Source organism: Vidua macroura, chromosome Z, assembly GCF_024509145.1.
Source record: "Vidua macroura isolate BioBank_ID:100142 chromosome Z, ASM2450914v1, whole genome shotgun sequence".
In the NCBI taxonomy this organism is placed as follows: Eukaryota; Metazoa; Chordata; class Aves; order Passeriformes; family Viduidae; genus Vidua; species Vidua macroura.
Window position 1 is genome coordinate 52,229,767 of NC_071611.1, and position 19,953 is coordinate 52,249,719.

At 41.2% G+C, this 19,953-nt stretch overlaps 1 protein-coding gene across 1 annotated transcript in view; it reads right to left on the minus strand.

Moving 5' to 3' along the window:
• Positions 1 to 122: 122 nt before the first annotated feature.
• Positions 123 to 19,953, minus strand: part of ECPAS (Ecm29 proteasome adaptor and scaffold) — a 60,760-nt gene continuing 40,929 nt past the window's right edge. The window contains exons 30-49 of the mRNA XM_054002741.1: positions 18,744 to 18,911; positions 17,768 to 17,847; positions 16,905 to 17,010; positions 16,242 to 16,289; positions 15,129 to 15,250; positions 13,871 to 14,021; positions 12,995 to 13,060; positions 11,114 to 11,203; positions 10,556 to 10,622; positions 9,829 to 9,920; positions 9,674 to 9,740; positions 9,250 to 9,441; positions 7,886 to 8,094; positions 7,354 to 7,397; positions 6,670 to 6,862; positions 5,951 to 6,095; positions 5,243 to 5,348; positions 5,001 to 5,089; positions 3,765 to 3,836; positions 123 to 2,975 (exon numbers count right to left, since the gene is read on the minus strand). Of these exons, the coding sequence (XP_053858716.1) occupies positions 2,836 to 2,975; positions 3,765 to 3,836; positions 5,001 to 5,089; positions 5,243 to 5,348; positions 5,951 to 6,095; positions 6,670 to 6,862; positions 7,354 to 7,397; positions 7,886 to 8,094; positions 9,250 to 9,441; positions 9,674 to 9,740; positions 9,829 to 9,920; positions 10,556 to 10,622; positions 11,114 to 11,203; positions 12,995 to 13,060; positions 13,871 to 14,021; positions 15,129 to 15,250; positions 16,242 to 16,289; positions 16,905 to 17,010; positions 17,768 to 17,847; positions 18,744 to 18,911 (2,247 nt within the window). The 3' untranslated portion in view covers positions 123 to 2,835. The remainder of the gene's footprint in view (positions 2,976 to 3,764; positions 3,837 to 5,000; positions 5,090 to 5,242; positions 5,349 to 5,950; positions 6,096 to 6,669; positions 6,863 to 7,353; positions 7,398 to 7,885; positions 8,095 to 9,249; positions 9,442 to 9,673; positions 9,741 to 9,828; positions 9,921 to 10,555; positions 10,623 to 11,113; positions 11,204 to 12,994; positions 13,061 to 13,870; positions 14,022 to 15,128; positions 15,251 to 16,241; positions 16,290 to 16,904; positions 17,011 to 17,767; positions 17,848 to 18,743; positions 18,912 to 19,953) is intronic.

Below are 19,953 nucleotides of genomic sequence, written 5' to 3' on the forward strand. Positions count from 1 at the left end.
CTCCCAGGGCAGCAGAGCTACCATGTGTCTCCATGAAGGGAGGGCAGTGGGCTGAATCTGGAGCACAGGAACCCTATAAAATACCCACTGCAGGAGAAAAAACACTACCAGTTACTCCAAGGAACAGGTCATGCAGTTTTTATTTAGTTTTTACCTTTTTGGTAAGCAGGAGGGTTTTCTTTCAGTCAGACCATTCACATATTTGGACAGTACAGATTACAGTAAATTTGATGGAGATCTTGCAACATTAGAAAACTTTTCTCAATATACATCCATTTAAGCAACAGCTTGTAAGTCAGAGCAGGAGTGCTAGAGTAGAGTCTGCGTACTGCACTCCAGGTATACAAAGCATTGCAGCAGCACAAGAAATGCCCGTGCTGGGCAAAATACAGTGTGTTTTACATAGTGCAATCACCTTTAGAGGAGAAACTCTAGGAAGGCCACATCTATTTATTTTTTTTAATCCTATCAAGTTTACAAATGCGAGGGGGGTAGAAATCAAACCTCTGACTTAATTAACTTTTGTACAGGTAGGTTTTGTGTATAGGCACATGCTTTAGAGAGGAGCTCTGAATCTGCTCTGTAATCACAAGAAAGACATATTGCTTTGTGATTCAGAAAGTGTCATACCATGTCTAACCTTCCTAACGCTCTTGGCCAGAGTTGTTAATCCAGCTGTTTTATAGAGTTCCTAGAATACGCTCTTCCCTCTAGTGTAAATCCCCAATAGAGAAATTAGGTTGCTATTGACAATGATTACAGTTAGTCTATGTACAGTCAATTGACTATACTAGGCATTGCCTCTGAATACTCCATTCCACAGTGAAAACTCAAATTACCAGAGACATGGAGGCTCTTGCTTTTCTGTTACTGTCACTCACCAATATGGAAAAACCTGTCAGACAATGAACTGCTACAGCAAAGCATCACCAGTAATATTCACCTAATAGGAGAAAAAAAAAAAAAGAAAAAGAAAAAAAAAAAAAAAAAAAAGAAGAAAAAAAAAGGGCACTCATGACACTACATGTCACAGTAAGCAAGTTTTTAAAGATACTGCAAAATGATTTGCCCAATAAAATTTTAAAATGTACACTGTGCTCAATAGTTCAAACTACACGTAAACAAAGAGCAGCTCCCTGCAACAAGGTGTAAATCAAAACATCATAGCACAAGCTCCCAGCACCAAGGAGTTGCCCACTGACCAGTTCTAATGTACACTGCAATAGTGCTCACTGAGGTTTCTGCTACACAAGAGCCACAGTGGGACAGCTCTGCCCATTTCTTCCTGACATTCTTTTACCAGGTGTGCACAAATTACATTCTTCCCTATGGAAAGCAAGTTAGACAACAAGATTGTTACAGTACCAGGAAACACTGACTGGGGAATGGCACCTGAGGGGAAAGTAGGTACTGCATACCTGAATCTGAATAAATGGGCATGGAAGAAACATGGTATCAATCTGAGCAATCCTCTCCTTAACAGAGCGGATCTGAAAGGATCCGCAGACTGCAAGAAAAGGAACAAGCCTTTTGGTTCTGAAAGCCATGAACATGATATTGCCCACACTAATGATTTTATTTCACCATCAGCAAAGCATTTATCCCCAAAAAGTTGTACACATACTGGTCAGATTATGGAGCAGTGCTATCTTCACACTATTAAAGTTTGTTGTTAAGAGTGGTCAGATGTGTTTTTTGTCAGAGGAGGAGGAAAAAAAAAGGAGACAGGCAGCAGGGCCACATCACCATACAGCAATTTTACTCCCATGTTAATGCAGATATAATCTTCTTAAGTGCAAATTGCTAGAAACCAGCATGATCTGGGCTCTGATAAATGACCGATGGTTCCATTCCTTACAAATATTGACAAGTCTAAATTGTTACAGGTTTCCAAAGCAAGAACAGGTTTACGAACAGGAAGGGAATAAAACATTACCACTACTATTAAAAAAATGTGTCATTTCAAACTTCAAACGCTCTTCAAAAACATATCTAAAAAAGATTGTTTTCCAATTTTTTTTAATTTCCAGGAGCTAAGGAGTGTCCATGCAAAACAATTTTGAGAAGAGCAGTGTTCCACCTGGGTACCAACTAGGCTCAACTTTGTCCCAGACAGCTCAGTAAAGTGCTCTCTTGTGCATCCTTTTGGGGAAGAAGTTCTCATTTAAAGTTTGGGAGGCCAAGGTTGCCAGCTGGGGAAGGCATAGTCTCAGTCAATCCATGCTGAGGTCAGAGAAAGAGGAAGGAGTGAAGTTAACAGTACTCTGCCTTTCATAATGCACAGACAACAGGCTGCAAGGAAGGAGCAAGCAGAAGCAGAGGTGGATGTCAGATGAAACCTTGCCCCTGGGAAACCAGAGGAGTTGAACAAAGGCCTCATCAAGGGAAGCATTTTGTTCTCTACAGATAACAAACACCAGCACTACTGGAGCAGACACCAGTTAACAAATCTCTACATACAAAAAATGTGAAAACTAAATATAGTTTTACTTTCTGTGCTGGTGGATTTTTAACAGTTTTTCTGAAGGACAAAGGGGTCTGAGTAACATTCTTCTGCCTATTCAAAAAAAAAAAAAGCATCTTGCCCTTGTGTTTTTTATGTTGCACACTTACAAAACATTCTAGGGCAGATGAGAGGTATTTGCTGATAAAACAACTAATGATCAGCTTAAGAGTAAAAATAATATTAATGGGGAAAAGAATTTAAGGCATTTTTTATTTTGGCCAGGAATGATGCATCCTACAAAGTAATCTTCATTTCCCCACTTGATTTTCAGACCACTGCACTTTTTTGTTTTTGTTTTACATGGCACTTTGAAATTTATGTTTTACAACTTAGTCAAGATTTTCAAGTGTTCTCTTCAACACAAATGCCCTCTCTTGTAGCTCAGGTCTGCTATCTGATGCCATCGTAGACAATGAACGAATGAGGTGCTCTCTGCTTTCTTGTGTCAGGCTTTCCCACTGTTGAGCTTCTGTGCAGATAAAGACAGACAAACATTGGACATGAACACCATGAACATGAACACCAGAAAACAAAACAAAAAAATTCCATAATGACATTGCTTTCCCCACACAGGCTAAAACAGTGACTGCTTCAACCTTTCACTCACATTTTATACTGCACTTCCAGGAGAACTCAGATTCACCTGGATGCTCAGGTGCATGTGCTGCCTCCTGCCAGGGAGTTGCACCTCTCTAGACCAGGTGTCATTGTCTAAGCCTACAACGTGTGAACACAAGGGCCTGAAGAACCAGGTGTTTCCCATGTTGTAAATGGCTCATGAAAGAGGCATGTAAGATTTTTGCCTGAATAAAGGAAACATGAAATGCATACCAGAAACCCAAAGGAAAAATTTGCTACATAACAACTGCAGACACATATGAACCTGAGACCTAAGAAAACTTCACCCTATAAGACAATTCTGCAAGGCTTGAATACTAAATAATAATGAGAAACCGAACTTTATGGAGCTTGAACATAACACAGACAGATCTGACAAGACAGTTCTGTGAGCTCCATGTGGGACTCTCCTTGCTGAACGCTTTCCTCACCAAAGGAAATGGTATCCAATGGTACTTTAGAACTTGATATTAGCTTTGGTTACTTCAAGGCCTCTCCTACTTCCAAGTCCCAGCTTCCCCAGAATCACCCAGCGCTGCAAGCAGAAGGTAAAGCCATCTCTCTGGAGTTCCAGGCCATACAGCCAGGTGCCATCTTTACCAAGCAGTGGCTCTTCCAGGTGGCAAGTAAAAAGTCTCACCTTGTAGTCTGGTGAGCAGCAGTTGTATCACAGACAAAGCTTCTGTTCTTATGGATGTGTAGCTTTTGTTTTCTAAGAGATTTAAAGAAAACAGACAAGAAAACCCAAAACCATGTTGAGAATCAAATGCATTAACCTTACAAAAAAGCAGTCACCTCTGTGATCTCCAGACCACTTTTGCTAACACATTTCACTGAGCTCTTGTTTGTGCTGTCAGTCTGCAGTGCCACTTGAACACTAGGCACATTTGAATGGCAGAAAGTCAACAAATGAAGGCTGACAAGTCAACTAAACTTTATGCATTGCTTCTGCCACTACCACAGAGCTGCTGTTCCTTACTTCAACAGGGAACAAAATGCTGCCATAGCTGCAGGGTGATGGCAGACAACTTCTGTGTGTAACAGAATGTTCTAGTGAGCTGTACTGGCTAGAGACCATACAAATGTTAACAAGCAGGATTAAATGACGGTACATAACCTCATGCCAGCCATCAAGCACAAGCTTATCACAAAAAAGTTACTTGGTCTCTGAGCTAAAATCTTACTAAAGTGAGAACCCTAATCCTCATTCCATGAGGATTGATACCTAAAAGAAACTTTATCCAGAGGGGTCTCTGAAAATTGGTAGCTAGCACTAAAATAAGTGCTGTCCCTAGGCACATCAGAAACAAGACCACATGCAGGTACGAGATATGGGGCACTGTTACAGTCACAGGACAAGTGGGAACACTACCGAAGTAATGAAGAGGCCCATGACTGTCAACATGATACAAGCAGCACTTATATATGGGTGCCCCTCTCCAGTAGAGCACAAACTGCCTCTAGGCCTTGGAGGTTCATGCACTGGCTGAGAAAATTTGGGGTATCTTTTGGATACTATAATCTTGGATACATAATACAGATGTATTTAAGAAGGCTGAATGGTGGAGGAGAAGAGCTTGTGTTTCATTAAATCAGGAATAGCTTGATTGTGTTCTGAGAGGTTGCACAGTCTACTGTCTGCCTCTCCCTCCCCTTGCAGAGCTCTCTTACACCAGAGGAACACACTTCTCTGTGAACTGCACCCTGCACAGAACACTGCAACTTCACAATAATCACTACAGTGCAAGGAACGGCTAAATGTTACCTCTGATAAATTCTGCTTATTGTGCACTTCCTCTACCACACAAACCCCCAGAGGACAACAGTATTAACAAGTAATTCATCATCCATCACAAACCAGGAGAAGTCCATTTACCTAAAGAATGAGTGATAGAGGAACAGGTATCCAACAGTATTTCTGTCAAAGCCACAGGGTCAGAGTGCTCCTCATCAAACAGCATTAGCCTGTCAAATGCAAAAACAGTCAGGCATCCTGCACCACTGGGACAGAAGTTTGCTCAACTTCTCCATGAATTCAGTGTCATCAAATTCATTAAACAGTTTCAAGGAAGAAAGAGAAGACAAATCACTGAAGGAGATTGCAGAAAGAAGAATTACCCCTGAAAGTAGGCATTCATGGCTTGTAGCACTCCAAGCTGCACTTTCCACGTACTGAGTTTCAGACGGTCACACATTAACTTGCAAAACTCTTGGCGATAGCAACCTACAGGAGAATAACGGCATCACTGTGTTACCACATGGAAAGGCAAACACTTACTGCTCTGTCTTCAAACTGTTCCTCAACAAGTGACATCAAGCTAATCACTGCATATGACCAAGTCAACATTCTGTAACAAGTGACCCTGAAAATCTTCACCACATTAACTCACATATTACAAATGCTGGCAGACAAAACAGCTGCATTACACACTCTGGCATGCTAATAAAAACAACCTTTTCCCAACCCTCTCCAGGTATTCCCAATTCTTGTACTAGCTTTGATGCAAATGTAAATGTGAGCAACAGAGTCAGGCTTCTTTTCATTAGACAAGCCACCTCACTCATCCTGCACATCTATAAACTCAGAACATTTTTCTGAAGTGAATTTAAGACAACAGTAAAGATTTTTCCCAAGGATGGCTTATTTTGCATGAAAGCTGTTGGGGCAGCTGTCTTACTTGAAGACCCTTACAATCTGCCTGCAGTGAGATCCTGCATCTTTTCCTGCACTCTTCTCACTCTGCATGTGATCTCCAGGTCCTTCCCTTCTTCTGCTTTTCATTTTAAGAGAAAATAGTTTGTTCTGCTTGTCATCATCTGACTTACGCTGTGTCTCTAGGCTCCTTGGCCAGGCTTTGCCCAGGGTCTCGAAGGCACAGATCAGGGACTCCATCTGAACCTCTTTCTCCCTCATGTCCTCATCCTCTTCACCATGCTTTGGAAAAGCTGCTCCCATGCTCTCCAGAGAGTTCTGTGGAGGCCACGGGGGAAGGTTTAACTGACAGAAGGATGAGGGCAGGCTAAGCACACAATGCAGTGCAGCTCGGTCTTCCCCTGCAGCCTGCACACAGCAGCCCTCGCACCCAGCTCTGGCACTGCTGGCAGCCTGTAAAGGGGCACAGCAGGCTCTATGGCCTGGCACCCAGACACGTGCCTGTGCTACACGAGTCCCACTCCCAGAGTTGCAAGGCTCTGCTGATACTAAACACAAACACTCTACACAGCTTCCCAGGAGCCTTTTGCTGCCTATAGAGCAGTCAGGAATTAACTTTTCAAGTGGCAACAGGGCAGTGGTGAACATCACAGGCAGGACTCTGTCTAGAGAACAGCTGGGCTAATTAAGAATTTGGGCAGCACAGGTAGAACCACCCCAAGGCTCACCAACTGTCTGGTATTCAGCCCCACCAAAGATCTGGCTGAGTGTGGGGAATCCCTCATATCATCAGCCCTCTGGGGAGAAGTATGGCATGCAGCCAGCATCACTGAACTATCACCACTTGGGTGTTCTGCTTCGAAAGAGAAAACTCAGGAAGTTGAACTGTCACCTTCTTTATCATGGGGAAGATGATATCAGCAAGTTCCTGGAACCGGTCTTCCTTTGTTGCCTGCAGCACCTCAGCTGCACAGCGCAGTGCCACCATCTTATACTTCAGGTTTTCTTTACGACATTCTTTCAGGAGAGCCTGGACAACATCTGTGATGGTGGGCTGACCTGCCACTGACTTCTGCAGCTCTGCACTGAAATGCAAGGCACATGGACACTATTATGTTCATCTCTTCCCAAAATATGCTGTTCCCAGAGAGGAGTTAATTCCTGCATCCAGGCACTCAGTTGCGTAGCAGTAATTGTAACAGAAGTTACACTGGGGTGCTCTTTCTGTTTGTCTGCTCTCCCTGTTTTATTCTCTTCTTTTCTCATATGCTTCCAAGTCAGATGCTCCCTCACTACTCTTCCACCTCTTCCTATTTAAGGTCTCCATCTTTCCTCTTAGTATCTGCTTTCCTCTTAGCAATTGTGGCCTCTCAACATCCTCATCTTCCTCTCTAAATCAACCATTTACTTCTGCAGGTCTCTCTGAAGCATCTCTTGCTCCTCATATGCTGATAAGAGTTCAGGATGGTGATGACAAACTTTCTATAATCTCCTTAGTTATATGCAATAACACTGTACAAGAACTTCCCTTTGAGATCTCAGATCCTGAAGGTACCACCTCATTCAAGCCACTTACCTGCACACAGAAACAACACTGGCAATGGCCTTTAACAGCTCCTCCTGCAATGACAGAAGAGACATCACTAGGAAGTGCCACACAGCCAAAATGCACGGTCCTGCTGCACAGGGCAAACCTTTGTGTTCTTCAAGGGGCAGTGGGGAAACATGCCTGTGACATCTGTTTGGGAAAGCAATGTCTGTCTATCTCTTGCCACCCCTCCTGCAGAGGACTTAGCTTTCAATCTGCATGGAACTGGCAGCAAAAAGGGGCCTTGCAGCACCTCTGAGCACACTCTAGTATCCCTCCAGGCTAGAAATGGTGCAGTGGAATTAGTCTAAGTGGGAACCCAACTCCTAAAGCAGTCTGAATTTCACCTATCTATCTTCCCAGTCATTTCTTTATCTGCTAAATGCAGGACAAAAGGCAGACTCCCTGCATCAGCATTCTTATTGTGCTGCTCTGCAGCAGAGAACATTGCATTTCCTGGCTCAAGGGCTGCATGCTGCTGGGCTCACAGCAAACCATGAGGTGACAATTCCCTCTTTACCTTCCCAGTCCAGGTTCTCCCTGGCAGGCCTTGCAGCAGTGCAGAGAGCACTATTCCCAGATGTGGCGGTATAAGGGAGCCTGTCTGCTTGGCAATTGATGCCATGGCAGCTGCTCCCTGAGCTTTCATCTTCCAGGACTGGGACTGCAGAGCCTTCTGGGTGATGGATATCAACTCCTGCAAATACAGTCTGATCCCACCCTGAGTACCTGCATGTCAAATGGAGGAAAACTATAATTTTGCTACAAAACAAACATACCTTTGATCTTACTTAAAAAAAAAAAAACAAAAAGCAACACAAAAAAAACCAAAAAAAACCCAAAAAAACAACCAAAAAAAACCAAACCAACAAAAAAAACCCAAAAAACCAAACAACAACCAAAAAAACCACAAACAACCAAAAAAACCAAACAACAACAACAACAACAACAAAAACAAAACAAAAAAAACACAAAAAAAAAAAAAAAAAAACAACAACAACAACAAAAAAAAACAACCCACAAGCAAACAAGACCAGTGCTACCCTGGAAAAAACAAAAACCAACCAGTTACAGATCTCTTTGGGTTTTTGGCTATGAGATACATCAGAAAGGTCTACTTCAGGCAAAAGCATGAAAAATTCCTCCCAGCCTGGCTGAAGATGGGTTCTTTTCATATAGAACATAATACGACAAAGTCTTTGTTGTGTATTTAGACACAGAGCTCATTTCAATCCTTCCATATAGCAGACACTAGACATTGTGTTAGCTTATTTTCAAGGAATATAATGTCTTTTTTTTTCTTCCAAGAACAGGTCACTAGAGAACCTTTTCAGCTCCTTTCTCAGACTCCAGAAAAATCATCTGGTGACTGAGGAACCAGATCTGAAATCTGAAAGAATCAGCAAAACAATACTATAATACATCCAGATCTTAGTCTATAGAAAGAACTGCATTTCTATAGCATAGATTCATTCATTGAATCTAAAACCAGAGGTATTACCACAGAGATCTCCAAAAGAGAGAAAGGGCAAAGCCCCTGTAACTTTAAAGTGTGCAGCGGTCCCTACAGGCTGGCATAAAAATTTCCAAAGATGTCTAGTTATCTGTACCATCAGCACGATATTACAGTGGCATTCACTGTACCACAATTTAAAAATACTTCTACTGTGCTTGTCCACCCTTGCGATCAATGCCCCTGTAATTATTTTAAATAGCCAGAGAAGGCAAACTTTGTACAAGAAATCTAGAACAAGGAAGAAAATGGGAACAAGCTACCCAAATCTCTTACCATGAAAACTGTATTTTCAAAATGGAATTCCAGAAATCATGCTATTTCTTGTCCCATGCTTCCCAGAAAGCTTTACTATTCTTAACATAACATACCAGGTACATTTTCCTGCCAAACTTCAGTCCACAGAGTAGAATTCTCTTTCTCTCCTTTCTCTTCTTCAGGAATTTCATGCATTCCAAGAAAAGCCAATGGCAGCACCTGCTTGGCATGGTTCTTCAGCACATCTGGGCTGTAGTGTCCCATAGCATGTACAGTTAAAGCACAGCCTGCTCTGTAAACTGGCTCTGAAAGAGCAAAACAAGAACCTTATGACTGGGAAGGAGGATTATCTTTTTAACTGCTAGGTTTGCCTTGGAAAGCAGAGTAATGCACAGTATTGTGTAACACTGTATAGGAGTTATTCAGCCAGTGAAACCAAGCATCATGATACAGAAATGTTTCTTTACTAGCTTTTGATGTCAGGAGGAACTTTTTCTGCACTGTATTCTGTAAGTGAATACCTCAAAAACAACACACCTTCCTTCTCCATGTACCAGCTGCTGAGTTTGTGCAGCAGCTTCTCAGTGCTACTGTCCCGGGAAGTCTGTAAGAAGGAAGAGACTCAAATTATTCAAGCGCTTCAAAGAAGATCACCTATAAATAAGCAAAATAAAACTTAAAGATCAGCTTACCCTGACTAGATGCCCCATAGCAAAGGCAAAAGATTTCTGTACCACACTGTTACGATCAGTCAGGCCACTAAGTAAAGCACTCATAAGTTTGCCTGTTGGAAGAAACTTTACTTAATCAAAAGCATTATGTTTTATTCCTCTGGCAAGAATTACAATAGCCTGCATTTCACTAGACTGCTTGAACTTATGCATTTTTCCCCAATGCATGGATGTGGGGTTAGCTCTGTAAGTCCTTATGTTTAAACAAGCGCTAGTGTTTTGCACACCTTAACTGATAATGTTCCTATATGCAAGCACTCCATGATTTCATGCTTTCAGCTTCATTTCTATTCTGCAACAGAAAGGTGAGGTTCTTTCTACTATCAGAAGAAACCAAATGAAGCAAAGTTGCTGTTCATGGTCCACCCATAGCTCAAGGTGAAAGAACAAGTTCATAGTGACAGTGCTGCACTAACACAGGCATTGTTAGACTGCTCCAAGAAAGACAAGAAATATTTTTGCCTATTCCTGCTCAATGCTAGTGAATTGCCTCAACTCCTTCCTCTACCTCTTCCAAATCGGTGAGGTACTGAACCTACTCCAAGCATCTCAAACAAAAAAGGTAACTTCAAACAGCTGTCTGATAAAAATAAACATGTAAAAATCATTCTCGTGCTAAACTCAATGGAAAAAACACTACAGCAACAAAAAGTCCCTTTAAAACCTGACATTAAGAGACAAACCTTACCTGAATAAGGTGTTAAGTCTTGAGGGCACTGTGTGGTTAATGACACAATTACACTGGCACAGCCCCCCTGGAAGATTGCAAGGGAAAACAAAGGTAAGTTAAAACAGTATTTGCCACTGGTTATTATTGTTAATACTTGCTGTGGTGCTACCTGCACTTGTGGGACATGATCTACACCCACTCAACTCTATTCCCATAATCCAAGAGCAGTAAAAGTAGAAGCAGTAAAAGTTTGCAAAACACAAATGACAAGAATAGCAAGTGAAAAAGGACCCACAGTCAGGATAGATGATGCTAGAAGATTTATAGCAATCGAGGACAAATCTTCTGCACTCACGTGTCACAGAGCGTGGCAGCCACATAGCCTAGAAGAGGCTAGGGCAGCATACATTCAGTACAGTGATGTAGTGGAGTGGGACTCAGATGTCAAATGACTCCAGTATCTATCAACCCAAGCTGTTGCTTTGAAAGACATAGTCAAAGGAACCATATTTACATTGACACTGCTCTATATTCCCTTCTTCATTTCCAAAAGAACTATTAAAAGCACAGACGTACCTTTGTGCCAAGGCCAACTCCACTTTTGATCAGTTCACACAGCCGAGGGACCAATTCACCGAGGACAGACACATCCAAATACTGCAAGCTCTAGAGAAAGGCAAGAGACAGGGAGAGAGAGAAAAAAAGTAAAAACAGGAAAGGTAATGATGGTAAAGTTGGCGTATTCCTAGTGGAGGTTGCCTCAACACTGCTGGCTTGTCCTCATCTGAATCACAAAAGCTTGCTGCATGATGAGAAAAAGCCCACATGAAGTGGATTCCACGACATACAGAGTCTCCTGTCCCACTTTTCTGTTGACCTGACCTTGCTAAAACTATTATTTGCTGGAACTGATGTTCTCCTGCACTCCAACTCTTCAGGAAGACTGAAGCTAACACACTAGGTGAGAACGAGATGCAGAGGCATCTTAGAACAAAACCCAACATTTCCCCAACTCTCTGAAATCAGGAAGCAACAATATATATAAACTAGACAGTGACATGAAACCAGTCAAGACAGGTTTTTAAACAGGTCAAGACAAAAAAGCAGCATAAATGACATAAAGGTAGAAAAGGGATGTGATCAGTATAATTTTTAATCTGTTATGCCTAAAATGCCACTAGGCAAAACAGAAAGCCTCATGTTACCAGCACTCTGTCTAATACACTGTTACCAGAGGCAAGATCCATTGTCTAGCAAATACAGGGATCACATACTAAATGAAGGTAACTGAACTTCCAAAGTCAGATCAACGGATACTTCCCCCTCCCTCACTGGTATGGTGAAGGAAATTATCCATATAATCTCCGAGTCAGGGGCAGAATAATAGAGGAGGTTGCTCATAAGCCAGGACATCTTCACAATACTCCAGGGAAGCCATTACTATCTCTCCCCTACCCTACAAAATCCCAATCAATGATCAGGGTATCACAGCTGTTCCTCCAGGGCCGGCAGGGTAGGGCATGGCCTGGAGGAGGGACAACAGCAGCTGTAGCAGCCTGCAGGGTTGCAGCAAGTACACTTTTACATACAACCTTTCATTTCCAACCACTTTACACTCTGTTTATAGAGACCACTTCACCTGACACCAAAACGCAACTCCATGTACAGGAGGTCTTGCTGTTCCTGTTTTTCCAGAAGTCAAGAAGACAAGAAATTGCTCTGGTGGCTACAACTCTCCTAAAACTTGCTCAACCTTCACATTCTCTACCTGCCCACATGCCCCTGGCTGTATGCAATGCCTGAGCAGACAAGAGGTGCCTTTTTTTGGGAAGGGACAGGTACCTACAGAAGACAAGGAGTTCTGCTAGGACAGATCCTACAGCACAGCATCTGGGCATCAGCAACTCCTCCTTTAGCAGCAGGAAACTCTGGTGCCAAACACCACTTGCTGACAGTGCTTCCAGTGGTTTCAGCATTCTCCCTAAGTACCTCCACCATGAAAGTATGGACAAGGCCCAGATAAGAATATCTAAGGCACCACAAGGCAATGGCTGAACAGCATTTATGCCTTACCAGCAATGACTATCATCAATTGAAGGCCCAGGTGAGAAGTTGGTTTTGGAGTTGTGGGCCAGAGATGAAGAGACATGCTAGCTAACATAACCTAGAATCAGCTGAGGCTCCATCCAAAGAAAAGCACTTGAAGGATGCCCTTTTCATCAAAGCAAGCAGGTCTTTAGATGAAGAATAATCCATCTGACTCCAAATGGAGCCGAAGCTATTCACAACTGATCTGAGAGGAAAGCACTGGTGCATGATGAGACATCTGTACATGAAAAAGGAAGTGGACATACAGGCACATGGAGATGTGGTAAGAAAACAAACCCTGAAGAGATATTCTGTAAAGCTTCCATTTTAATTCCTCTTCTTCTACAACATTCTTAAATCAATACATACCATGTTAATGGTTTCCATCATGGGAGATGACTTGACAGCACTAAGTCTGGCACTATCCATTGCAGTCTAAAAACAAAAACAAAAACAAAAAAACCAAAAAAAACCCCAAAACAACAGGAAATACACCAAACAAATCCAAGTGTAAACACAACATGAAAACAGTAGAAAGGGCAATACCACCAGCTGTAACTCACTACCTTACACTAAAATATATTTCAGATGCATGGAGCAAGCAATTATGCCTACAGACTATGAAAGTTTCCCTTTCAGAGGCGGAGGGATGTTCTAGAGGAAGGGAGAGAAGAAGAGAAAACAAAGAGGGGGGGGAAGAGATAAAATCTCACACTGAACTGTTTATATTGTTCACTCCCTTTTCATTTGCAAAGGGATAACCTAATTTAATCACAATGAAATTAGCTAAATTTGTTTCTAATCAATGGGTTTCAATCACTTTCTTAAGAAGACTGTGATTGTTTAATATGGTACTTTGACAACAATTAAAGAACATGGTGCTGACAACATCCACCTCTGGCCCACAGTGCTACAGCACACCTTCCAATTGAAGTTATATGAAGTCCTGAAGTTAATGCCTTGGGAAAAACAGCAGTGACATTTAAAACCAGATTACTAAAATTGCTCTTCACTTTTGGAAACATATAGTGCTCTAGGGAATAAAAATAATCCCAATCCTTCAAAAAAACTCCCACATTTGTCCAGCCATATTCCGTGACCAAACTTTTTAGTAACTTATTAGCTATTTCTCTTTACTTCTTGAACACCTCTCTACTAAATCTGCTATTTTTTCTTTCACTGAATGAAGATTAAACCTTTGTCATCTCTGCTCTGTTGATATTTCCCCATTATAGCTGCACTTACTTTCTCTTGATCTGTTGCAGAAAGACTCAAATAATTGAGGACTTGAGGCTCCAGCACACTCAAGGATTCCAACAGGGCTGGGATAAGTTTTGGTGCATGAGGTTTCAGCATAGACCCAGCACTTTTACTGATCTTCACAAGAGTGTTAATGCTGGAAAAATATTCAAGGGAAGGTCAACAGAGATACACACAAAATGATCTGAAAAGCCTCTCTGATCTCCTGTAATCCAGATATACGAATATAAATCTTCCTTCAAACAAAACCATGTGTAATTTTTGCTTATACAAAATTATTCCCTAGCCCTGAGCTTCCAAGGAATGTTACGTATATTTTGGCCAGAGATTGTTTACCTTGGCCCTGGAATCACAAAGGGAATGGGTAAAGAGGCAGTACTGCAGACAGATGAGGGAAGAAATAACACTCCCCCATGTTTCAAACAAGCACTGGGCAAAGTCACCTTGACTCACCCCGAGTCACCCCAGTCACTGGGCACTGTCTCTGCCCAAGAAAAGACAAGTTACAATAATCTATTCAAACCTTACTAGTCGGTTTCAGACTGATCACATCTCTCATGCTGCATTTTGACAAAGGGGTTTTATATCTTCAAAAGGAATGAAAAAAGTTCACAAAATATTCTTTTGTTAGAAGCCTTCTAGCCTTCCTAAGAATTATTTTCATGAAGACCAGCTAGCCACCCTTCAACTCTGAATTTTCCAGTTTTTCTGTCCCTCAAAGGAAAGAATAAACAAGGTTATAAACTGACAAGCATATAAAGTCCCTACACATCAAGGGACATTAAACTGTTAAAATACATAAAATGTATTTGAACAGTGTGACCAAATGCAGTCAGTCACATGTGTGATGTGAACTGTCAGTATTCACAAGAACTTGTGAAATCAGACATGGCTTTTTGAAGAACCATGGGCCTTTTTGTTTGCAACCAGAACAAATATGCCTGTCCCAAAGGCCTGCCTTAACATGGCACACTGCTTCTGGATCAGCCTGCCATTTGTACAGGGAGAAAAGAACTTCCTGATGGGAACTGAATCTGAACATTTGCAGAGAGGTCACATACTCCCAAAAGACAAGCAGAGTTCTCAGTGCTGCTGTTTAAACTCTGTGAAAAAAGAATTCAGCAGGAAAGCTCTTTTGGGGAGCAACTTGTCACTTCAAACACAAAGAACATTCTGCAACTCAGGTGAATAAGCTTGGTGTCTTTGGTCAAGACCCCAGGAACTTACATGATGCAAAACTAACCTGAGAGATCGGACTTCAGCAACTGTGCTTACTATTCCTTTGTCTAGGAGGCAAGGGAGCAACACAGCTACTGTCTTCTGACCTGCTGCTCCTTTAGAGGGGTCACACATTTTCACACAGACCTGGGGACAGGTGAGAATCAGTGCTACAAACATGTACAAACCTCCCCCTCAGATTATATCATAGCATCTTCTCCTTCACACAGAAGAAGCCAACAGCAACTAGACAAACTGTTCAGAGCCAAGCCCAGGCTCTGTTACACCTTCATTTTCTAAAAGGTAGTTAAGCCCTAAGAGTCATTCCTAAAAGGGGTTTCAACTACAGTCCACTTCCAGAAAAGACAAATTCAGAACCTAGCAGGCCTTGACCTGAATCTGGATTAACAGATGAACCAAACGGCCTCTCAGTTGAAGAACAGCCTATGTAGGGATGGTTATAGGGACTCAACCATTCCACACCGCAGAGCAGCAAGTCCCAGATGAGAACAGATTCTGCAATCACAACCTTTCACAACAACATTTTGGATCCTCACTTGCAGCATTAAACTGTCATGCATTATGAAGACTGCAATTTCAAACACAGCACTTTGGATCCACTGCCACTAATGTGACTTTTTCAGAGGATTACCAAACAAAATATCAAGTGATATACGTGTATTACACCCAAAAAAACCTGTCAGTAACACCATCACAGGGGAATACATACACAGTTCCTCTGTTTCATACCAGTGACGTACCACCAGGCTTGGTCAACTAGATCAGTCAGTCTTGGTAAACTGTTGAACTTATAGTGAATTTACTTAAATTCCACTCCCAAGTAAGGAAAAAACATCAGAGGAAAAACCCACAGTTTATTATATTCTTCATTTGCTTGTACAGACTTTAACATTGCATTACCCTCAAGCAGCAGGACTTCACTAGCACCAATAAAAGTACAGGGGAGTGGTGATGCTTACCACAATTGCTCTCTAGGGCAGTCTTTCACAGTTCAGTCTTTCACAACTAGATCTTACACTAGAGATCCTCTAAGTAAACATAGTCTATAGTCACTCCTGACATCAAAACCATACATGCCTTGTCTACATGTGCATATGACAAAATTGTAGAGTTTTACCTTGCTTAAAGTTTTTAGGGCTAGTTCTGCTGCCTTTCGCACAGTCTCCTAAAAAAAGAAGTCATCAATTACTTCTGTTATTTTTGTTCTTCTAGAATTATTAATATTAATTGATAAGCATTAACACTAGAACAGACAAGGCTATCTTCATGGTCAATACTTAATAGAAAGTAGCAGTATCTTTAGAAGAAAGTATTAAAACATTGTTAAAAGAAATTCTGGCTTTGGTCCATCTGACTATCTGGTACAATCAATATACTGACAGAGCTGAAACCTGGAAGGACCCAAAGACTGATGTCATATATTCAAGTTCAGCACGCCATACATCACCATGTATCAGTTCAGCATACTAGAAGTACAAAATAAATGTTTTTATATTCAAAAATTAAGCAACTACTCAGGAATTCTTTTATATCAAGGAAAAAGCTCAAATCATCTAGAATAAGCACAGCAGGAACAAAACCCAACACTTCAAACATAAAGAGAATTTCCAACGTGGCAAGAAAATTTTACTTTCAAGGAGCATGAATTTCTAGTCTGCTTAATACTCAAAATTCCCACTGGCTTCAAGCTCACTTGTCAGAGAACCTCTCTTTAAATACCTCAGAGCTTGATCACTGTACTGTTTGTTGAAGATTCCAATGCAGTTCTCAGTTCCATTACCTTAATGTCATCTTGCACTCTGAACAGGACTTCCCAGATCTCTGGAAGCTTGTCTATGACATCATCCAAAGGTCTCCCTCTTAGTAAGTCATTTAGTGCTAGACAACTGCAAACAGGGAATTTTATTTCTTTCACACAGTGTTCTTACTTGATATAGATGTATATATTCAGATATCCTTATAAATATAAATAAATAGTTTAGAAAAATGAGAACTGTTTCACACTCCTTACTTTCCCCAAACACTAAATCTACTCTGTCACAAGAATGTCTCCTTTGGCAGAGAAAAAAATGCTCAGGCGTTCAGGTAAAACGTGAAACAGGTGACAGGAGGTGAAAAAGGCTGCTGTGGTGAAAACTGCTACATTTTTCTAACTAAACATTCCAGTGACAAAACTGTTTTAGTCTTCTCTTCTTTAAGCATACAATAAGAAGAAACCAAAATGGTATGAAGTATGGAACTGAAATTAAAATAGGTTTTCAATACAGCATAGCTACAAACCACTAAAAACAAAAAGCAGTTTATTAAAAATGGCATCCTGCTGCCAAGTACATAACTGTTGGATTGATAAGGTTTTCTAAGAGAAAGCATTATTTCAGATTCAAGGATGGGCAAGAACTAGTAACCAGAAAACTCATTCTTCAGAAGATGTTCTTTAGTATAAAGCAACATGCCAGAAAAAATTTCAGGCAAATAGCTTCAAGATTGTACCATACTTCCAAAGGCAGGCTACAAGGCTGGGCTGTATTGTGATGAAAGGATATGTCCTCTTTTCCTCCTCAATCTCTTCAGATTAACAAGTTTATGGTGAAAAGAGAAAAGAACAAAGTTCAAAGACAAATCTAATACTTTTCCTAGCAATACCTGGATTCTCTGATCCTCCAAAGACTGCTGGTTAGGTTACTGATCAAATCCTCAAGAATTTCCTTCATGTACTTATCAATCTATAATTGAAAAAAAGGAAAAATCATGAAACAAGTACAACTATGCATCCTTGTCCAGTACTCTGTAAAAAAAGAGTCCAACAAACAAAATGGTTGTATTTTGCAGGTTGAAAGCAAAATACAACCTGCTTTCAGCCACATCAGATAAACTAATGCTTGCCAGTGCTGTGCAAATTTTCTCTGACTGTGCTTTAGACATGCCATTCTCTACACTGCTCAAGTGCTTAACATTGTGGAAGATGCAACAAGAAGAGTCCCCTAAGGCCTTTATCAGCTGAACTGTTAAAATGCAGCACCAAACATGTATTTACTCAAGAAGCAATTGTGCTTTAATGAAGGATTAGAGTGAATTGACTTCACATTAAGATCAGCTTTCCTAGAAGAAAAAAATGCAAACCCAGTTCCAAGCCTTGCAGAACCAGAGCAAGGGTATCTTATGAAAATCACTTATTCCTGAAATACACCAGGGAGGAGTGCTCCTCAAACAGATGGAATAGCCTCCAACCACGACCTTCCTCCCACTTAAAAACTGTGATACTATATTTAGATGCTCTTCCTTTAGGAAGGTATCTTAGGCCATAAGGATTCCTGAAAAACTTATCATAAGCAGTGTCAAAGCAATATCAAAGTGGAAAGACCCCATTTTAAGTAAACAATACATTTTAATGCTGGCTGCACAAACAAGGTCAGCAAAATCATTTCACTTATAAGAGAGAGTGCAAAACCTCTGGCAAGCTCCAAGCTCATCCATGGATTGAAACACCTCCTTTCCAGTGCAGTACCTCAACCTTTTCTGTACTGCCCCTCCTTTCACAAAATGCATCTGTCCCATGAGGATCTCCAATACACTGCTGGCTGGCAGCAAAGCCCCTTGCCGCACTTTGCTGGTCACTCACCATCGACTTGTCAGTGACTAATGCATTCCAAATGCTGGTCATTGCCTGTCGAATGCCCAGGTTGGGGTCAAACTGGTAACGGTAGAGCCGGGGAAGAAGCTGGGGCAAAAATGGAGCCAGCTGCTCTCCAGCCTTGGCAGCTATCACATTGAAACCAAAAGCTGCTCCCTGAAAAAACAACAAAACAGTATTTGTTGAAATATTGTTCACTCACCCAGTTATTGCTCATGGGCACACCACAGTCAGGGGCAAAATTGACTGACATGGTTCAGATTTAGACCAGATCAAAAGGTCTAGAATGGTACTAGAATTAGCCCATCCTCACTGCTAAAATAACACAGTAATCTCACACTCAGCAGACAACATACTACTTCAAAACTTTCTTCCAGCCTTAAATTCAAGATACTGACTGATCGCATTTGCAGAAATAGTACTAGTGAATTAAAACTATGCAGATTTAAATACGTTCTTCTAAAAGAGATTACTTCTTGGCTAAACTGGTGAGGGTGGGCCACTGTTTCTTTACAACTCTGCTGATTAAGAAAAATTAGAGTAACTTAGGAACTGAAAAACTAAAAACAAAGTAACTCCACCTTATTTCTAAAACCTGAAATTTCTAGGGATTATAATTTTGCATCTGTCCATATTTACTTCAAACTTCAGTATTTTTTTATGACCTTTTCTTTCTCCAACACTGTCAGTTCCACTGTCACTTCTAAAACAGTGGAACTGATGCTTGCCTGTGAGGTCCCATGAGATTTGGCAGGATAGCCCACAAAGAAATTACTCAATGAAGGCAGTGTAGTGACTGCCTTTAATGACCGCATGTTTTCTGACTTGCAATGTCAAAAGCTACCACTCAAAACCCCACACTAGGGACTTCAAAGGACAGGATGTGTTGTTTGGGTTAATCTAGAAAACAGCAATAAAGACATATTTTCAGTTCGGATCACTGCCATGAAAAGCAAGAAGTTGCAGAAAGTGTAAGGAAAAGCATGACCTCCAAGGCCCTGAACAGCATGCTCTGTTTAGCTGTTGTTGGGGGTTTAGAACCCAAATTTCCAGATATCCCCTTCAACTTAAAAGACTTTGCAAATTCTTCAAATGCCAAAGCTCAACCCACACCTTCTGAGTGGATTTTCCTAACTCATCCGGGCTGGAGAAAGTCCATAAGGGTCAGGAACCTAACCATACTCCTGTGCTTTTAAAG